The sequence below is a fragment of the Mastigoproctus giganteus genome, chromosome 9 (genome assembly GCF_048544385.1).
Source record: "Mastigoproctus giganteus isolate SK-2022 chromosome 9, ASM4854438v1, whole genome shotgun sequence".
NCBI lineage: Eukaryota > Metazoa > Arthropoda > Arachnida > Uropygi > Thelyphonidae > Mastigoproctus > Mastigoproctus giganteus.
The window spans coordinates 202,085,830-202,102,818 of NC_143583.1; the positions used below are offsets into that span (position 1 = coordinate 202,085,830).

A 16,989-nucleotide genomic window follows, 5' to 3' on the forward strand; every position below is an offset into this window, starting at 1 on the left:
AAAACCTTGTACTTTTACTACTCGGACTCTCTCCAGTCACTATCTGGCAGATTAAAGGCAGCAAGATTATACACTAGCTGATCTGGAAGCCTCCTAGACAGTTATTAATAGGTCAGTCCGGTGGACTATCTATTTAGCTGCTGGTTGCGAATACAATTTTAGAGCTGTACCTTCGAAATGTAAAGAAGGTTAGATCTCACCATGATGTCCATCCTAACCTCAAAAGACATCGGTCATACTGCATGATGGAACAGAGGGGGGGGTTGCCATGCCTGAGATTTTCTCTGGAGACATGGGTTCTACCACTTAAAGCTTCTAATAAGAAGAGGGGTGGTATTGCACTGGTTAATAAGTATCATCTACTACCTAGTATTGCCTGGTAACACAGAGGGGCAGATTCCTTTGTGTGGTATGGGTGCCGCACCTCGACCTGCTTACGTTGTTTCACAAGTGGGTGGTCACTTGTGAAACAACCTCTCTTCACTTTTTTCACATCTCAACAACAATAACTGTTGTTGAGATGTTGTTGTGAAGTTGGACTGTCCATAGGCTCAGTCTCAAAATCCTGAACGAGATTTAGGGATTTTTCGTGTGTGTGCAAATTTTGTTTTCTATTATATGATCAAATGTTCTGCTGGAAAGCCATCGCAAGTTATTTGTTCAAAAAATTTATGCAGGATCTGAACTTCCTAAGAAAAATGGGCATTGGGGATGAGAGTTGCAATGTTCGCCTACGACCCTGAGACCAAGGTGGAATCATCAGAATGGCATGCAAAAAGTCCCCGCATCCCAAGAAGTCTTGTGCAACAAAATCCGTCAAGTCACGCAGATTTTTTTTGTTTTTTTTTTTCAAGGGCATAGTGCATCATGAATTTGTAACTTGAGGAAAAGCTGCATTATTGCTGCTTACTATGTTGGGGATCTGACACATTTGCATGAGAATGTGAGGTGAAGATGACCTCAAAAATGGATGGATGGTTGGATCCTGTACCATGGCAATGCACCTAGTCATACAATGATGGCAGCATCCTCCCTACTCCCCCAACCTTGTACCATGTGACTTCTGGCTATTCCCTAAACTGGAAATGGGGCTTTGGGTCATTGTTTTACTACAATGGATGAAGGTGATTAGGTTATTAAGTCTAACTTTTCACTTAATAAGCTTTTATAGTAAAATATTGGAAACTTTTTGAATGTAACTCATTAACTCTGCATAGGTAATACTTTTAAGTTCGCAAGTTTGTTATTTTCACATTTTTATATAATTTGAAATTATTAATTGCGATAGTTATCCTTCTTTTAACAGACAAGATTTTCAGATAAACTAAAATTCCCCCCCACACTTTATTACTACATCTTTTATTTAAGAAATCACATCATAGTTAAGCAGAAGATAGATAATACTAAACGTGATAAAATATAAAAGTTCTTTGAAACATGCCTACTTTAACTCGGTATAATGCTGTTGTTTTGATACCATGGTGGGAAAGATCTAATAGTCAAATACACTACATGACCAGAAATATTCTCAATACACACACAGGCAGTTGTAAAAAGAACTTTTTATTTTGAGCAGATATGTTTGCGTAAGAGTTCTGCACAGTAAACTAAAGGACCAAATACTTTTGGTCCGTTAGTTTATTTTGTAGTATGTTGCTACTGCTACTTCACCATTACGTAGATCAAAATGGCCAAAGGTTTAACCTATGTGGTCTAATAGAAACATGAAATGCCCGATTTCTATCTGTATATCATTTCTAATTGTAAATAAACAGGATGTTTAGATATCTGACATAGGTTAAAAGTTCATTCCCCTCTTTTAATATATTTATATACAGTGGCAGACCAAAAAATTGCATCACCTTAAAAAAAATATCATTTGTAGTGAAATGTATACGATATTGTTTGGTTGCAGTCATTTTTTGTTTGTCGCAAAGCAAAGATGTTGCATCAGACAGTAATTGCAAGGTATTGCATCAGCCATTTATATAAATATGGCATTGGAAGGGTATGCACACTCATTAGTATTCTGTTTTGCAGAGTTGTAAACATGGCTCCATACGTTCAGTTGACACCAAGAAAAAAAAAAAAAAGAGTAATCCCTGATAAAATAGGCTGCCACCAGTCAACAATATCCCGGGTGCTGAAATTAAAGCATCAAACTGGTAATGTGAAGAGAAGACCTGGATCAGATCATAAGAGAGTGACTACGCCTTCCCAAGATCGATATTTGAAACGGCTATGCCTTCACAATCAGCATGCTAGTGCTCCTGATCTAAAACTGGACTTTGAGATGGCCTCTGGTGTTGAAACAAGTGCACAAGCTATCCAAGGATGGCTTTCGGAATGTGTTCTGGATATCGGCCCAAGAAGAAGCCTTTGTTGACCCAACAAATGAAGAAGAAGCAACTTGCTTGGGCTAAAATGCATGTTTCATTGACAGAAGAGCAACGGAACACCATCTTTTCTGATGAATTGAAATTCACCCTACATGGCTCAGATGGGAAGCGATATGTCAGAAGACGAAAATCAGAGGCATACCATACTGACTGCATAACACCAACTGTAAAGTTCCCTGCCAGCCAGATGGTCTGAGGATGCATAACAAGCAAAAGGGTGGGGCAAATTAAGTTTATTAACGGAATGGTGAATGCAGAAACCTACACTGCTATCTTGGAGGAGTTATTAGGGATCACCATACAGACTTCCAAAACTGCATTTTTCAACAGGACTCAGTACCTTGCCACACAGCAAAATTGGTAAGTTTTATGCTGTTCAGATTTAATGATGAGTTTGTCTTCTTGTCTCACAAGGCTTAAAACATACTTACACCAATGTTTTCCCTCATTTTTCAACAGGACTCAGTACCTTGCCACACAGCAAAATTGGTAAGTTTTATGCTGTTCAGATTTAATGATGAGTTTGTCTTCTTGTCTCACAAGGCTTAAAACATACTTACACCAATGTTTTCCCTCATTTTTCTCCCTTAAGGTGCAGTCATACCTCAGAAATGCTGGCATTACAGTGTTGTACTGGCCTGGCAACAGTGAATTTGAACCCTGTTGAAAATTGCTGGTACATAATGTCGTCTAAAATTGCTCAGAAGAAGCCAACAAGTAAGATTCAGCTGCAGGAGAGCATTGTAAGGGTGTGGTACCATATATCCAGAAGTTGATTCACTCTGTGCCAGATTGTTTCTAGGCTGCAACGATAATTGCAGCTCAAGGAGGAACAACAAAATATTGAGAACTTATTTTGCTGATTTACAGTACATAATACTATTACATTAACTTGTCATTTCAGTTTGTACACGTAAATGCAATTGGTTGTCATGATTGCCATTTGCATTAATTACACATTTTACCCTTTGGGAAGATATTTGTGGCAATTAGGTACATCAGGTGGAGTATTTTTATTGGATTTCATTCACAGAGATATATATCCCATATAACAAATGCATTTCGAACATTTCTGTTACCCACAATGCAGTGAAGCACTATTTGCAAAATTCACAAGTGATGCAGTTTTTTTTTTTTGTCTGCCACTGTACCTATGCACCATGCTACTCAAGCAACATCTGTTCTACTTTTCTTTAGCTATAAAAGTACTATAAATTCTGCTCTTTTGTTGGCAGCATCCCCTTTGGTGGTATACATTGACAGTTCAGATGATGATGAACCACTTTCAAAGAAGATTGGTCATCCTAGTGTAAGCAGAGTATATAATATTTTCAGAAATTCTTAATCGTTTTTAGCCTAAAATGTGTATTTATTTTAAATATATCAATGAAGTTTGAGTTTTTTCTGTTTGTTGGTTTGTTATTTGATTTTTAGGAGCATTAGCAACTAAGGCCATATTGCTCCAGTGGTCATTCCATGACCTTTCCGCATCCTCTGTATTTGGTGGTGACGGGCTCAAACCCCGGTCTAATCAAGAAGCATATGCTAAGCACTGCTGTTCCTTCCCACCTGGCTATGGAGGCGCCATAGTTTTTTCTGTAAATTTTGTTAGTTTCATTTTTATCTTTTCTTTTTTAATGAATTTCATGTGTAATATGCCGTTTTTCCCTACACATGTAATGTTGTTTTTGCTAACTTAATATTATTTTTCCCTTATGTAATTCAAATTTAGCCTCAAACTTGAAAGGTTTCCAAATTTATGAACAAAAATCTATTATTATTTGTCCTTACTTCCTAAGTCTTTGTGTCCATTTCCTTTGTTTGGAGGCGCCTCCATAGGCAGGTGGGAAGGAGCAGCAGTGCATAGCACACGCTTCTTGATTAGACCGGGGTTCGAGCCCGTCACCACCAAATACGGAGGATGCGGAAAGGTCAAGGGAATGACCACCGCATATTCCCGGAGCAATATGGCCTTAGTTGCTAATGCTCCTAAATACCAAATAACAAATATCAAATCCTTCGTTTGGTCAAAATTAAATCTGAAACTAAATATTTTGATGTAATAATAGTGTCAAATATTGGGACATCTCATATTGTGATTTGAATTGTCTGTCCACTAATGAGAGAGACATTAACCTCCAAAACAACCACCTGGGCAGTGTGGTGCATTATGAATAAACATCTTTTAGCTTGCATTGTGAATAACCATTATTTCTCTTTTTGGGAACATGGTATTTTGTATTAATAACCTCATTATACGAGATATGACAAAGTTCACAGACTGGTGCATGTTTGATGAGTTTGAAAATAAACAGAAGTAGTATGCTGTAGTTCAAACTTCCTCCAGCAGAGATGGCATAGAGATTGTCCAGTAGGCTTACAGGTTGCAAGTAATGACCAAAGCCTGATGTAGCCGAGTGGTCAGGGGCATAATGCAGTAGCACATGCCCTTTGAGTGGACCAGGGTTCAAGCCCGTGACTGCTAAATACAATTAGCATTTGTATCGATAATTTATTGTAAACTCCATTGACCTGGTGGTTGTGCCAGAGTATAAACAGGAACAATTTCATTAGTAGCATTAATATTCCTTGTCATGATTTTGCAATGGAATAACAAACAAATATCAAATTTTTCTTTAAACTGGGAAAATCTGCAACAGAAACAACAATATGAAATGTTAATAATTGTTTGTGGTGATGAAACATTGAAATTGTACCAGTGTCTTTGAATGGTATAAGCAATTCAAAGATGATGTGAGGATGTTTGTGATGACCCAAGAAATGGGCCATCTGCTAAACTCTCAAAATGAGGACAGAGTTGCAGAAGTTTGAAAATTGTGGCAAGAGGTCATCACTTGACGCTCAAAATGATGGCTGATGAGTTGGATATAAATAATAAGGAGACAATCTGTAAAATTCTGCATGAAGATTTAGGGGAAAGGAAGGGCTGTTCAAAATTGGTTCTACACAGCCTCATGGGCAAGCAGAAACAACAGTGTCATCATGCAGAGGCTTCATCCAGACTTACTTTTCAAGGCAATCCTAATATCCTCAACTGTATTGTCACTGAAGATTAGTGTTGGGTGTTTCAGTATGACCCAGAGATAAAGTCTCAGAACATGCAGTGGACTTCAAAATATCATCAAGGCCCAAAACATTTCATTTACAGAAGGCATGATCAAGATGATGCTGATCATGTTTTTAGACAAATGGTTGATTCACAAGGAATTTGGCATGGCATTGTACAGATCAACCATCTCCCCCTACTCTCCTGATCTAGTACCAGTGAACTTCTTATATTCCAAGGTGAAAACTGCCCTCAGAGAAAAGAAATTTCAGGATGTGGAGGACATAAAAAAAAAACATTACCACCAAACTGAACGTTGTTCCTTTGGATGCCTTTGCCAACTCTTTTCAGAAACTTTTATTTTGTACAACAGCATGTGTAGTTTTATTTCCTCATTATTACAAAATTAAAAACAAAAGTCAAAATTATGCAATGATTTTCACAGATAGAAAGGGATTAGGTATATGTGATATGAAATCTATATTTGTGATCATGAGAGGAAAAATCATGAAACTAATGGGAGAGTCTGTACAAAGTGATTTCAGAAATATGTAGAAGAAAATTCTGGGCTCCAAAATATGAGAAAGAAAGTCATAAACATATCAAAACTGCTTTATTTCTAAGTTATTGGCAGAAGCATATGATGCAAGAAAGCAAGTTTATACAGTATCAGCCCCCCCCCCAAAAAAAACCTTCCCATTTCACCCATCTATTCACTCCAAAAGTTTGTCAGTTCCTCTCTGAATTTATTTAAGCTATCAACTTCCACATTGACAGATGGAGTTTATTCCAGCAATCAACTATCCGCTGGCTAAAGGCAAATTTCTGCACATCCATTCTACAACTATCTTTCCTCAATTTGAGTTTATGTCCCCTCAGGTTAGTGATCTGAGCAAGAGCTCAGATTACGATTATTACACATGAAAGCAATTTACAACAGTCATTTCAAGACATTCTTAATGTGTGATGAAGGAAATGGGAATGTGCCAAAACATTAGCATTTAATGCTTTAGATTGCACAGATATTATTGCTTTGTTTAACATGTTTGCTGCCTTTTATATTTGCGAGGGTTATTCCTTGAGGCACTTTGCTGGGATGCTGGAACAAGTAGTCAGTGCATTTTTAGTAAATGGAATTCATCTGTGAAGATTCGGAATCCGCATCACTTGAATAGAATTCTATTGTATTAAATGATATATTACAAAGAGCTGATTCGGTTTCATTATCTTGAACATACTATCCCAGTTCCATTTTGGTCCTCATTTCTGAGGCTGAGCATCCATTATAACTCTTTAGGGTAAAATTTTATAGGAACACACTTTTTACACAAAATTTTATCAGTAGACACATACTGAGTGATCATGTTTTGTTTATCACAAACTGAAGAATTAAAATTCTGCAGGCATAATCTTCAAAAAGTTTTACCTTTTCTTCTTGTGGAATATACTAAAGCAGATAAAATAACTTCTGCATAAGCAAAGAAGGTATGAAACTGTGAACCAACTATACAGCTTTTACTGTTGCTGTTCCTTTAACAGTGTTCACTTATTGACCATAGTTGAATGGATGCATGTCAGCATTGAGACACAAAATTACAGTTTCTTTGGATATAAGTTTGCATTCAGGCAGTGAATGCAATCTGAAAGTGAAGGGGAAAGCATCTTTTTGCATTCTCTCTTCCTCCTTTCTCTAAAAGTAAAAACATTCCATAATATATACTCTGTATAATATTAGTCAATCCTTGGGGGCTTGTTCAATGACTGTTTAGTGTCACAGCAGTAACTTTATTGCTTATTCAGATATGCACCTATGCAAGGTTGTATTAGAAAAAATTCATTTGAAGCAGTGATTATACCACAAAAAGTTTCCTAACAGAAGTTTGGCAAAATGTTGGACATTTCTGTCCTTAGATAGCCATTTGAGGGGATGTTTAAAGAGCCTAATGTATGAAACAGAGGATCTGGATACTGAAGAACTGCAACAATGAATGGAATCTGACCAGGAGACAGTCTTTACCTCTGGAGTAATGTTTCCACATCTGGCAATTACTAATTTGATGAGCTGAGTTTGCATTGAAGTTCAAAGATGCCACTTCAAACGAACATTGTAAAATCAGCTAATGACCTTAAAAAATAAGAGTTATGTTGGTATACTTTTTTGAAAGTTTTTCAGGAGTTATTAAAATAATGCCTGAAAACCTCCTTACCGCCTTTTGAAACATGTTTTTATGATTTTTTTTCCTTCTTATTTTAGACCATCAATATATCCCTCACTCGAATGGCTTAAATGGGGATAAGGCCTAGCCACTAAATCCAGTTGTTTAAATTTGAAAGAAATATGTATGGTTGCTGATATAAAAAATATATATATAATGTTGTAATGCTGTATTTTTTGCAGATACTAATTGTGTGATTAAAGGAGGTTGAGGTTAAAATGAAAATATTTTAACTGATGTTAAATGCCATCAGTTTGAGGCATTTATATCAGTGGATCTGTCTGTGAAAAATATTGGTTCAGTGGATGCTGTATTAGTTACAGAGGCCATTAAATGGAATTCCATTAAGGCATTGGTTTACTATACTTTAAAAACACTATATAAATAGTGTTAAAAAATAAACTCTAAATTTTGCATGGTTTTTATATTGACTTCATACTTCAAAATTATTAGTCGTTTTATTTTAAATGCAGCTTAATTTTTGGTATTTTCAGAGTTCCTAAGTGTATAATAGTCTCTAGAAAATTGCAATTATCTCATTCATGAGGTATTTATTGTTTTTGTTACTCAAGGTGATTGTTTAATTCTATTTAATGAAATAAAACATAGAGAACGGATGAGGTTTGCTGTTTATAAAGAATATATGCAAATAGACTAAAGTATAATTATCAGTAATCATCAAAAGAAATTAAGTCTGACTCAACTAAAAATACACTATATTACCAAAGTATATAGGCTCCCTAGTATTTGGGAAATGAATCATTCTTGCCATCCACCTGTCAGGACTATATATATAAAAGCAATGTTTATGCTAGAAGTAAGCAAAATACCGAATACAGTTAATCTGTATTATTCCAGCAAACTGCAACATCCTAGTTCTATGGTAGATAGTATTAGTAGAGGCATATGGTGCAAAGAAGCAAGTGTATATAGCATCAACAAAAAAAAAAAAAAAACCTTCACCCATCTATTCACTCCAAACGTTTGTCTAGTTCAGCCTTGAATTTATTTAAGCTGTCAACTTCCACAATGACAGATGGCAGTTTGTTTGAGCAATCAACCACCTGCTGGCTAAACCCAAATTTCCTCACATCTATTCTACAACCGTCTTTCTTCAATTTGAATTTATGTCCCCTCAGGTTTTTGGAATCTGAGAAAGAGGAAGAATCCCATCAGGATTGAGCTTGCTCAAACCATTCAAGTCCATATACACCTCAATCAGATCACCTCAGAGGTGGCGCCTCTGTAGCCAGGTGGGAAGGAGCAGTGCGTAGCACACGCGTCTTGATTAGACCGGAGTTTTAGCCCGTCACCTTCATCCTCTAAATACGGAGGATGCGGAAAGGTCAGGGAATGACCACCGCATATCCCGGAGCAATATGGCCTTAGTTGCTAATGCTTCTAAAAAAAAAAAAATAAAATAAAAAATAACAACAAATAACCTCAGAGGTGCCTAGTCTCCAGACGCTGCAATTTTCCGAACTTAAGCCTATCTTGGCAACAACAACCTTTTGTTCCACTCGGTAATCTCCTTGCCCTTCTCTGTACTTGTTCTAGTAGTTCACCTTCTTTCCTAAAATACTGAGGCCTCCAGAATTGTATGCAGTACTCAAGGTGTGGCCTGACCATTGCCTTATACAATGGGATAATCACCTCCTTATCCTTGCTAGCAAAATTCCTATATAACTTTGACAAGACCCCATGAGTTACTCTTGCAGCCTCTCTGCACTGCTCAGAAAACTTCAAATATGATTGCACAATTACCCCCAGGTCCTTTTCATTCTCCACTACCTTGAGTTCAGAATCGTCTGTAAACTTGGACATTAAGTCTGTTATACCTTCATCAATATCATTGATAAATACAGAAAACCTCAATGGGCCCAACACGGATCCCTGGGGAACTACATTAATAACATTAGTCCACGAAGAATACTGTCCTTTGTTTACAACTTTCTGCCTCTCCCACTCCACCATCCTTTTATCAGTTGTAGCAACTTGATGTTGACTCCATACTGGTCCAACATTTCCATGTGCAACTGTATCAAAAGCTTTCCTAAAATCCAAGTATATGATATCAAAATTATTTTTTTGCATCCAGTTCCTTTTCGACCATATCATAGTATCCAATGAAATTGGTAACACAAGACTTCCCCTTAACAAACCCATGCTGTGCTTGAACTATAACTGCAGTCTTGTCTAGATGATCCTGCAGTTCCTCTTTGACGAGTGACTCCATTATTTTCCCCCGAGAGAAAAGTTAAACTAACAGATCTGTAATTCCTCGTGTCACCTTTTGGTCCCCCTTTGTGAATTGGGGATACATTTGCACATCTCCAGTCCTTGGGAACCTCCCCTGAGTCCAAAGATGCTCTCATAATTGTGGCTAAGGGCCTGCTTACTTCCTTTGCTGCATCCTTTAATATAACTGGATAGATCCCATCCACACCAGGTGCCTGCCTTCCTTATGTTTAACTTCACCAATTTCTGAGGGCTGATGACCTTCCTATGTGTGTGTCCTGTGGCACAATTTTAACGATCAGACACCTTTTAATTGACTGTCCAGATTTTAGCAGCACTCGTTCTACCGCTTTTAACCATCTGACTGAGCCGTATACACTCAGTCAGATTTTATCCGACAATGACAACGTGTCTGCTGTTTTTAGCTATTTTAAATCAATAAAAGTTTTTAATTGTATTTAAAATTTATGTTATTGTTACGTCTTTATTGGTTTATTTTTTATATCTTTGTTATTATACATCTGGACATGGTGGCCTAACTACTTAGGTCACTGAATGTTTTAATTTTTTTACATATGACCGGTATTTGGCACATTATAGCCTCAGCTGCTGATGCGCCAATAAAACTCAAACCAAACCAAACCAAACTTCACCAATTTCTCCTCCACTTTGCCACTTTGCTCTCAGTTATTACCAAATCATTTAACTTCCTGTAGGTTTGATAAGCTTTTGAGCTCCACTTCCTTAATGAATTCGTCATGTGTGAATGTTCATTCAAAACACTCGTTCAGTTTGTTAGTTACCTGAGCAGAACCATCAACAATAGAACCATCAATATCAAGTGGACCAATCTGATTCATCCCCTTTCTTCGTGAGTTTACATAAGTAAAGAGAAGTCTTTACTCTTCTTCCTTGCTTCCTTTGCCAAAGATTTCACATAATCTGCCTTTGCTTGCCTAATTTCCTTTGTGACTTGATTACAGACTATCTTATATTCACCAATATAAAATAGTCAATATTGTTCAAGGTTTAGGCCTAAATGGTTGTCAAATGAACTAATGAGACTCGTGGCAGAGAAGAAAAATGCATGGGATGCATATAAATTATCAGGCGACACAGAAGCCTATAATATATATAAGCTAGTCTGTAATCAAGGGAAATAGAGTGGGCCAGTAAATCAGAGAGTCTTATAATGGGGGATTTTAATTTCCCAGATATTGACTGGAATTTATGGGTTGGTCACTCACACACTAGCAAGGCTTTTGTGAATTTATTGGATGGTTGTTTTCTACATCAGCATGTTCGGGAGGCAACTAGAGGGAGTAATATACTTGATTTGATTAGTGATTCATCATTTTATTAGTGACTTGATTTGAAGTAGTGATTCTTCATGCATTACGAATCTGCAGATAAAGGAACCACTAGGTGGCAGTGATCACAGTGCGCTGAAGTGGGATTTACTCAAAGAGGAAACTACCATCAGGGGTAAAGGGAAGAGTTTTTGCTTTCGTAAAGGTGACTACGGTGGTCTTAGACAGTATTTAAATTTTATATGGTGGGACCAACTGATGATGTTATCAACAGCAAATTCAAAATGGGAAGCATTCAAAGAACTTATCTTGGAATCTACTAGACTTTACATACCAACTAAGAAATATTGTTCAAGATTTAGGCCTAAATGGATGTCAGATGAACTAATGAGACATACGGCAGAGAAGAAAAATGCATGGATACATGTAAATTAACATGTGACACAGAAGCCTATGATAGGTATAAGCTGGTCTGTAACCAAGTTACAAAGGAGGTCAGGCAGGCAAAGGCAGATTACGAGAAATTGGCAAAGGATGCAAAGAAAAACAGCAAAGAGTTATTTTCTTATGTAAACTCTAGAAGGAAGGGGATGAATCAGATTGGTCCACTTGATATCGATGGTTCAACTGTTGATGATCCTGCTCAGGTAGCTAACAAACTAAATGAATATTTTGCATCGACATTCACACGAGGAGTTACTCAGCGAGGGGAATGCCAGAGGTGTATTCAACTCTGGCAGTAAGCTAGAGAATCTTGTAATAACTGAGAGTAAAGCAGAGGAGAAATTGTTGAAGATAAACACAAGAAAGGCTCCTGGGGTGGATGGGATCTGTCCAGTTATATTAAAGCAGGCAGCAAAAGAAGTAAGCAAACCCTTAGCCATAATTAAGAGAGCTTCCTTGGACTCAGGGGGGGATACCCATCGACTGGAGATGTGCAAATTTGACCCCGATTCACAAAGATAATCAAAGGCTGACACAAGTAATTATAGACTGTGAGTTTAACTTCTGTTCCAGGAAAATTAATGGAGGCACTGGTTAAAGAAGCACTGCAGGATCATCTAGATAAGACTTCGGTTATTGCTCGGACACAGCATGGTTTTGTTAAGGGAAAGCGTTGCCGGACCAATTTGATTGGATACTATGATGCAATCACAAAAGAACTGGATGCAGGGAATAACTTTGATATTATATATTTGGATCTTAGAAAGGCTTTTGATACTGTTGCACATGGAAGACTGCTGCACAAATTGGAGCAGTGTGGCATTGGAGGCAAATTGCTGCTATGGATAAAGGGTTGGTTGAGGGGGAGAAGGCAGAGAGTGGTAATCAATGGACACTGCTCATCGTGGACTAATGTTATTAGTGGAGTCCCTCAGGGTTCAGGGTTGTGTCCATTATTGTTTTCTGTATTTATAAATAATATTGATGATGATATATCAAGCTTATTGTCCAAGTTTGCAGATGATACAAAGGTTGGCAGGGTTGTTAAGGACACTACTTACTATGCTTCTGCAAAAGGATGTGGAAAGGTTGAGCAGATGGGTTGAGAAGTGGCAAATGAAGTTTAACATTGACAAATGTATAGTACTACATATGGGAAACAGCAACCCCAGAGCAATGTATCAACTCTGTGGTACTACACTGACAGTGGTAGAGAATGAAAAGGACTTGGGGTAATTGTGCAGGCAGATATGAAGTTCTCTGAGCAGTGCAGATGGGCTGGAAAAGTAGCTCATGGTGTCTTGTCAATGATATACAGGTATTTTTCTAGCAGGGATAAGGAGGTGATTATTCCCTTGTATAAGGCAATGGTCAGGCCGCACCTTGAGTACTGTATACAGGCCTGGAGTCCTCATTTCAAGAAGGATGTAGAGCTGCTGGAACAAGTACAGAGAAGGGCAACAAGATTAGTGAATGGAACAAAGGGTTACTCTTACGAAGAAAGGCTTAAGTTTTGAAAATTACAGTGTCTGGAGACTAGGCACCAGTGAGGTGATCTGATAGAGGTGTATAAAGCCTTGAATGGTTTGAGCATGCTCAATGCCGATGGGATTCTTCCTCTTGGTCAGAATAATCACCTGAGAGGGCATAAATTCAGATTGAAGAAAGACAGATGTAGAATAGATGTGCAGAAATTTGCCTTTAGCCAGCGGGTGGTTGGTTGGTGGAACAGACTTCCATCCCTTGTTGTGCAAGTTGATAGCCTAAATAAATTTAAGGCTCAGCTGGACAGGTATTTTGAACGAACAGAGGGGTGAAGTGGAAGTGGTTTTTTTTTTTTTTTTTTTGGCTGATGCTGCATAAGCTTGCTTTCTTGCATCAAATGCCTCTAGTAATGCTAATTAGTAATGTCAGGAGCATTGTAAACAAAGCAGTAATCAAATATATAATTTAATCTAGGTAAATATTATTGTTTCATTACTATTTACCTCTCAGATATTCAGATATGTTCCTTGTAGATACTTAACCTTCTAGTAGGCAGAGAAAAAAAAAAAAGTCACAAGTGCAAGCATGCTATTGAATTGAAGGCAATACTCAGAATTTTTGGAGGAAAAGCAAAGAATAGTTTGAAATGTTTCACCTTAATTCTGGTCTTTATTCTGACACTGCATTAGATAATAAAAACAAAAAAAAACAAAAAATAACTTTAATAACAGCAAAAGCAATCTTGTTAATAAAATAAAATAAAAAATAAAAAAAACTGCTATTTGCTGTCATGGAGTTTGGGAAATCAAGGCCAGAACCTTGATACACATCATAATCACTGATACTGATTAAACTTTAATACCACTCTGAATGTACATTAAAATTCACTTATGATTCTAATAGATATTTAAGTGGAATTTAAATAGTTATAACAGCGCACCACTTGCTGAATCAAACAAGTTTTTCCTTTTGGCTGCTGGTGAATATGAACACCTATTTCATTCCCTCTTTCTGTGTGTATAGTGATCCAAGGTTGCTCCTTGAGGAAGCTTGACCATGAATTCATTTAGTGCTTGTTCCCCACCACTTTATATTTTTGCAATTTCTCTTTTGTAGTTTACTAAATTGATAGATTAAATATTGGCTAGTAAACAAAATTAAATCATTTCAGTATGGTTGATTTTGTTCACATTTGGACAGCCTTGCAAATATGTAATTTTAAAGAATGCATTTTTTTGCATACACGTCAATTTGTGAATTTTGCAAATGAATACTTATAATATTGAATATTTAAGTAAAAATTACTGATCAAAGCTATAATAGAATTTCTGGTGAAGGTAAAGAAAGCCTGCACATGATGCACGCAAAAGTTCAATGAAATTTACCGGTAAAAGTACTTTGCCGCAACGGCATTTGTATTGTTGCTCGCTCAGTGAACAGACGGTGGGTGTTATCGGTCAGGAGTAGAAATTGAATCCCATGGGAGATTGAAACCCTCCCGAAGTGGAGGGGGAACCTGACATTTTTTCTTTAGAATCACTGGTGGACTAGTGAATAAATTGTTTATTAAGAAAAGAAAAAAAAAGCAAAGGAAGCCCACATAAGAATCGCGGCAATTTTCGAAAGGTGAAACTACATTATGAACACTTTTTACAACACCAGAACTTCCAATGTGACTGTTCATGATTCAATTAGTGATTCTACCCCCCACTTCAGGAGGGGTTTCAAGCTCCCGTGGGATTCAACTTGTACTCCAGACTGATATTACCCCCAGTGGGCTCACATCTGGTGGGTATGGGCTTGGCACACCCAGGATCCTGAGCTGGATATGATCATTCTTCTCTTTCTTGGTGATTCCATTCTACTTCTCTCTCTCAGGTTAATTCAGAATTTTTTTTTTTTTTCCTGGTGCATAAGGTCCGATGGCACCTGGGATTTTTCCCATCTCCGCATGTGTTTCGCTGTATCGAGGACAGTACACTGTCAAGGCCAGAGACCTGAAAGTTTGTGGGCCGTGTCTGTGCAGTGTGATATGTTGTGCCCATTGTTTGTCAGGCTTATTGGCTGCCAGGCCCCTAGTGGGGCCTGATGCTGCGCATACCTTGCCACGTGGAGGCTAGCCGGATGTATCCAGTATCACAACAAATTGTTCTGGCAGGTCCTGCCACCTAGTTTCCTGGGATTTCAGTGGCTAGGACCTAAAAAAAAAAAAAAAAAAAAAATTATGAGTTTGACATTAATGCTTAATGGGATTGCTGTTAGGAAATCACTGGTTGGGGTTTAACGCTAAAGAGATGTGTTAAAGGCCTAATAGGTCGGGCTTTTGATGTTATTAAATTTAGACATGTGAGACTATATGCTAGATAAAAGCTAATAGTGTTAGTTGTCTTAGAGATTTACACGAAACCGGTAGAATTTAGACGTTGATTAGAATTTGACGGCATTGTTAAGTGTGTACTCGGTCGATTTAGTGAGAGAGGAGGAGAGACTGAAGACTGGGGAGAAAACAGATAGAAGAATAGGGACGATAGAGTAGGCATCCCCAAAGAGGTCAGTGGAGACAAGCTCCACCAGGCAAAGTATGGGGGTAGGCAGGGAGGAGAGGAGACAGAGATCTGTCTCCTCCCTCCCCTGCCTGGGGATGGGGTTTTAAAGGGAACCAGGTTAGAGTACCTAGTTCAGATTGCCAATGGCGTGTTGGCAGCAAAGCCACAGAATGTCTTCGTCAGTGTCATGTCCAAGCAGTGTCAAATCCAGTATAAAGGCCAAGCTGCCCATCCCGCTCTGGGGGTAGGATATGTTAGCTGGCAGAGGGGAACCCACCAGGCGAGGGGGTGGGAGAGAGACACATTTACTTCATTCATAATCTGCATTCTCACCCTACTTGCATTCTTTTTTTTAATTTCATTTATTTATTTTTAATACTTTTTTCTTATTTTATAATTTTTTTCCAAGGTTTTTTTTTATATATATATATATATATTTTTTTTTTCAATCAACTCATTCATCTTTTTCTCACACACCAGGAGGGGATGCAATGATGTGTAGTATAAATTTAAATACTAATTAAAACCAGGGTTAGTGTTGTTGTTATTTGGTGTTTAGGAGCATTAGCAACTAAGGCCATATTGCTCCGGGATATGCGGTGGTCATTCCCTGACCTTTCCGCATCCTCCGTATTTGGTGGTGACGGGCTCAAACCCCTGTCTAATCAAAATGCGTGTGCTACGCACTGCTGCGCCTTCCCACCTGGCTACAGAGGCGCCTCAGGGTTAGTGTGTACTTAACTGTAGCATTTATGGTTTGTGTTATTTTTCTCACACTCTTACACTATTATTCATTCTTCTAGCTCTCATCTCATTTATTTGACTCTTACTTTCTGCAGTGCACTCTCTTGCCTGGTGAAGCCTAAGCCTCAGGCTTCCTTGCACCATATGGCTAATAATAATAATAAATAATAATAATAACACCCAACATCTGTTTACCGAGCTAGCAACAATACAAAAAATACGGCAAAGTACTTTTACCGGTAAATTTCATCAAACTTTTACATGCTTCTCGTGCAGGCTTTCTTTACCTTAGCCGAATTTCTTTTAAATTTAAGATAACTATCAATTGTAGAAGGGGGGGAAAATATTGTTCTAGTTACTGATGTAGTAAATGAGAAAATTTGCAAGGTGTGATTTTCCTATCTGAGTATCAGGATACCTTAAAAATTAACTTGATAGTATGAACCAGAGCTGTAATGTTAAAAACATTCTACGTTGATATCAATATTTGTAAAATAATAAGAGAAGTTTACCTCAATATAATACGTAGAACACTTCCGT

The 16,989-nt window shown here is 37.7% G+C and overlaps 1 protein-coding gene across 1 annotated transcript in view; it reads left to right on the plus strand.

The window, feature by feature from the left end:
- Nucleotides 1-16,989, plus strand: part of LOC150081033 (uncharacterized) — a 278,288-nt gene that overhangs the window by 254,081 nt on the left and 7,218 nt on the right. Inside the window, exon 19 of the mRNA XM_090380894.1 lies at nt 3,635-3,708. Within this exon, the coding sequence (XP_090237020.1) occupies nt 3,635-3,708 (74 nt within the window). The remainder of the gene's footprint in view (nt 1-3,634; nt 3,709-16,989) is intronic.